Source organism: Brassica oleracea, chromosome C3, assembly GCF_000695525.1.
Source record: "Brassica oleracea var. oleracea cultivar TO1000 chromosome C3, BOL, whole genome shotgun sequence".
In the NCBI taxonomy this organism is placed as follows: Eukaryota; Viridiplantae; Streptophyta; class Magnoliopsida; order Brassicales; family Brassicaceae; genus Brassica; species Brassica oleracea.
The window spans coordinates 22422601-22427567 of NC_027750.1; the positions used below are offsets into that span (position 1 = coordinate 22422601).

General features: G+C 35.1%; 1 protein-coding gene across 1 annotated transcript; it reads right to left on the reverse strand.

The window, feature by feature from the left end:
* Positions 1-500: 500 nt before the first annotated feature.
* Positions 501-4648, reverse strand: LOC106330125. The gene is made up of 7 exons (XM_013768668.1): positions 4565-4648; positions 4378-4464; positions 4141-4293; positions 2468-2641; positions 2324-2377; positions 1016-1162; positions 501-932 (listed from the first exon to the last, which is right to left on the reverse strand). The coding sequence occupies exons 1-7, from the start codon at positions 4646-4648 to the stop codon at positions 501-503; spliced, it is 1131 nt and encodes a 376-aa protein (XP_013624122.1).
* Positions 4649-4967: the final 319 nt, after the last annotated feature.

Sequence of the window (4967 nt, forward strand, 5' to 3'; positions counted from 1 at the left end):
TTAGCTGTTGCTTTTGCAAAGGGTGTTGTACCCAAACTTTGTATTTTGAGTTGGATATGAAATGAAATTGTTGACAGAAAAAGGATAAGACTTGTTGTTGGAACTGTATAAAAAAAAAGAGTTGGAGAAAGTAGCAATGTAGACAACTAAAATATCCTCTCTTTTATCTCTACAACGACAAAGACAGTGAGAGAGTAAAGAGAGAAGTGAGTGCTTGTGTTCAGTTGTAACACAAGTATGAAACGTGAATGACAAAACACAAAGTGTGAGAGAGTGTACAAGCAAAAACAGAGCTTGGACAAAATCTTCAACACTTGTATATTACATATAGGAGCTTTCACTACTTGCATTATCTGTTTCAGTAGAATTGAGAAGAATATGCAATTTAAGATACGTACATGATGGAATTAGTTCCGTTGTTCATTTCAACCACTAGAATTTAGCAAGTGCATACAAACCTTGACGACATAAGATAAAACAGAATAAAGAGAAAGCAAGAACTAAAAGAACAAGAAAAGACCGAAACAACATATACAAACAAGAACTGCGTCTAAGCTAAGCTGAACCGCGTCTCCACGCTCTGGTCCTCCGTAAGCAAAGCTAGTGTTGCTGTACTTTTCGACGTTGTAGTAAGTCGGGTTTGTAGCTCCAACTTTGAGATCGGAAACAGCCTGAAATTTGCCTATGCTGAGAGCAATCTGTAGATCTCTAACGTAAGCCGCTTTATCATTGCCCGGGAGAAATCCTGACCCCATTTGAGTAGACGTGTGCCGTCCAGAGACATTAAGGTTTACGATCTCACCACCCCACTGGACGTTTTCAGCATGGTCCGTGAGGCTTGTGAAAAGCTCCAATGGCCAGTAACCTATCCGAGTAAGGTCACTCCCATTGCTCAACCGGACACCTAACCACCAGGGTCCGAGGTTCGGATCCTGCGCATATATATATTCATTTTGTATATTAGAAAAAATATTTTGATATTTAAGCAATAAAACAGACAAAAAATCCGACAAACCTTCCATATCTGGATCGTGAGCTCGGTCTGAGAGCCTCCGAAAGTAGATTGTGGTGAGATTGCACCTTCAATAAGCACCTTGCGACTCGTTTGTATAAAACCAGGGCAACGCAGATTATAACACTTCGGGGAAGTGTATGCATCGGCCTGTAATTATAAATATGTACACATAATCAAAATATATAGTTACTATCATTGAGTAACTGATTAATTTAGTTGATTTATATAAAAGAGATGAAAATTCCAGAGTGTGAATGAGTTTGTAATGTGTGGTTTCATCAAGTGCGATCTCTAGTCATTGATGGGTTGAAATGTGGATTGAATGTAGTTAATCTACAAAGATGCTTAATGTGTGAAAGTTCATTTTTTATGCTGGTTTCTAAAAGATCAATGTGCCAAGCTCACAAGAGACTTCAAGCTTGGAGCAAAGTGGAGATTTTGACGATGTGATCCGAACTTGAAAAAAAAAGTTCAAGATGGAAAATCATCACGGATCACGAGAGTCAACTTTGGCTGTGTTTCAAAGACACTAACAGAGCTAGAAGGTTCAACTTAAGAGAACAAAGGAAACATGCTAACTGGAGTAGAGTCTTTCACTGGTGAATCTTTGGAGTTTTAAGAGACTGGTTATATAAAAGGGACACTTCATTGCTTGCTCTCTTAAGCTTTTTACAGTAGATTTCTTTTTAGGTTTAGCTTTTAGGCTTTCTTTTTTACTTATCGTTATAAAAACCGATTGGGTGTAATATAGGAGGTAAGAAGTCTTGTGTAAGAATTTGTCTGAGGTGGTTTCTACTTTATGACATCATCAATCCAAGTTTAGGATCGAAAGATCATAACCAGATGTCTTGGCTATACTGCCATGAACCGGATGAAAATCTTGTGTTCTTGATTGGATCGAAAGGAAATCTAAAAATGAATATAAGGAATTTAAACTCCTTAACAATAGTGATGACACTTTTTAAAAGAGTCATAAAGGATTCTAAATTCCTTATATTCATTATATTCATTTTTAGGTAAAAATATGGTTTGACTAAATCCTTTATGACTCTTCTTAAAAGTGTTAAGGTAATTGTTTGACTAGAAAATTTTGGTAAAAATATGGTTTGACTAGAAAAATTTGAATGTTTTAAAATGTATTTTATTCGCTAGTGTTAACTAGTATACATGGTTGTTAGTACTTTTTAATATACAAATATTTATTAAATTTTCCAAAATTTAAAAACCTCATAAAAACCTATATAATATACTACGTACTCTTTATCAATACTCATTGAAAATGGACAATAAACAAATTAAAATACTTACAGTCCAGAAGATAAAAAGTCGCGGCTGATAATCCATGTATATTTCGGGATAAACCTAAAAGATAATCAAAAGTTATATTTTGTCATTTTCATACATAACATATTAAATTACACAACAATAGTTACTGGTTACTTAAGAAGTTACCTGCCAGCCGGCCTCGATGCTGTTGAGTTCGTTGTTTTCATAGGAACCTGCGGTGAGCCACACCTGCCCCAAACTAAACTCCTTCGCTCGTTCAACCTTCGGATGCCAAACATTCATGACAGCTTTTGTGCCATAAATCTTAGGCGGTGGAGGATTCAAGAACCCAATAGCATACTGCATATAGAGATTTAAACATGTGATTTATATAATTATAGTAAATATCATTAAAAGATAGTATATAATATAATCAAACAATGTTTTGCGGTTTTGGAAAACAAAATTTTCTGCGAAATTAAATTATTGCGGTTATGACCAAAAATAAGATTTTGCAAGTTCAACAAAAAATAAGTTTTTGCGGTTTTTGGTGAAAGACACTATTTTGAGATTTTGACGGAAAACTCGATTTTTGTGATTTTTGCAGAAAATTACATGATTTTAGCGGAAAACTAAAATATTGCAGTTTTGACGGAAAAACTCGTTTTGTTGAAAACATTTGATTTGCAATTTCGGCGGAAAATTCGTTTTTCCGGTTTTGGCAGGAACACTTGATTTCTCGGTTTTGGCAGAAAAACTTGATTTACCGGTTTTGGCGGGAATTTCGATTTTTCTGTTTTGACGAAAAATCTCAATTTTCTTGTTTTGGCGGGAAAACTCAATTTCTCGGTTTTAGCCGAAAAACTCACATTTTCAATTTTAGCGGAAAACTTCATTTCTCAGTTTTGGCGGGAATCTCTATTTTACGGTTTTGGCAGAAAAACTCGATTTCTTGGTTTTGGCCGGAAAACCCATTTTTTTTTTCAATTTTGGCGTGAAATCTTGATTTCCATGTTTTAGCCGGAAAACTCGATTTATCGATTTTGGCGGGAAAACTTTATTTCTCGATTTTGGCGGAAAAACTGGATTTTCCCGGTTTGGCGGGAAAACTCGTTTTTCCGGTTTTAGCGGAAAAACTTGATTTTTCGGTTTTAGCGGGAAAACATGATTTTTTCAATTTGGCAGGAAATCATGATTTTCAAGTTTTGGTCGGAAAACTCGATTTCCCAATTTTGACGGGAAAACCTGTTTTTCGGTTTTGGTGAGAAAACTTGATATTCAAATTTTGGCGGGAAACTCGATTTCTAGGTTTTGGACGAAAAACTCGATTTTCCGGTTTTGGCGGGAAAACTTGATTTCCCGGTTTTAGCGGAAAAACTTGATTTTTCGGTTTTGACGGGTATCACGAATTACGGGTTTGACGGAAAAACTCGATTTCTCGGTTTTGGCCGAAAAATCATTTTTTTGTTTTGGCGTAAAAACTCATTTATGCGATTTTAACGAAAAAACTCATTTTTGAAATTTTGTTATGTTTTTTTTTTGTTGCAATTTTAGCGAAATAACTCAATTTTACGGATTTAGAAAAAAAAAATCTCTTTTGAAGTTTAACTCTACACCAAAACATTGTTGTTTAACAAAAAAAAAATTATTTAATAAGGTCAACCCTATCAAAACCCTTTATTTCTTAAGCGCAACCCTAAGTTGGTCCTAAATATTTTAAGAGTAATGCATTAGGGTTAGCGCTCTTAAGTTATTTGGATGGGCTGGGTCTCTACCCTAAATCTCACAACCCTATATAACATCCCTACTTACTTTCATTTAACCGTATAATAGCTAAATTATATATTGATTAATTTTACCTCATGTCCAAGAGTGGCTTCTCGACCGGGTTGAGAACCTATCGTTCCGCTCAGTCGTCGTACGGGGATTGTCCCTTTAGGACATTTCGTCCCGTTTTCGTGCCATACCTGCCAGTTGGTATCGTCTATGTCTGGCAGATATGCCGGTGCTTCCTGTATCGTTGTTTAATAAAAATTTATTAATTTTTTATAATGTTAAGTGAATGTATAATAAATAAATAAATTTATAATTTGTACCAAAACTGTATGATTCCTCAGAAGAGGGTGATCAAAAGCAGGCTGATCGTTGATGTTGATGCAATCAACGATATCCCCATCTGGACTCTGCGATTAAAATACCAAAAAAAAAAAATATCAATATTAATTGCATAACTAAATCACATTATTATGATTTTACAGATAAAATTAATAAATAAGTAATTACCATGATTGTTAAGACTGGCGGCGTGGCTGCAGTGCGTGCGACCACGGCCAGAACCAAGAAAAGAAACCCCATACTCATCTCCATGCTATGAAAAAATAATAGTTTATGTTAATATCATATGATCGTGACAAATATTTAGTGTTTAGAGAGTCTTTTTTACTTTTTTGTGGCTTTCTAAGAATTATGCTTTAGTTAGCTTTGATTAGATGCTCTAAGGTTTTGATTTCTTCTTAACTCATTGTTTCTCCTCGTGTCATTACTAGTTAATGAAGATTCACATACTTAACAAAAAAAAAAAGAGAGGAAGAGGTCGTTTTGCACTGAAATCTATGGGAACAAAGGACGCTAGAGTTGATGTTATGCTCAACAAACAGATATGGAGCAGGTCCTCCTCCTATGAGTT

Excerpts from the sequence above, each read along its gene's own strand:
- LOC106330125 (XM_013768668.1), bottom strand. The coding sequence starts at position 4,648 with ATGGAGATGAGTATGGGGTTTCTTTTCTTGGTTCTGGCCGTGGTCGCA. Across the intron at positions 4,294-4,377 it reads TGAGGAATCATACAGTTTTG|GAAGCACCGGCATATCTGCC; the intron begins GTACAAATTATA and ends ACAACGATACAG. Across the intron at positions 2,642-4,140 it reads AAGCCACTCTTGGACATGAG|TATGCTATTGGGTTCTTGAA; the intron begins GTAAAATTAATC and ends CTCTATATGCAG.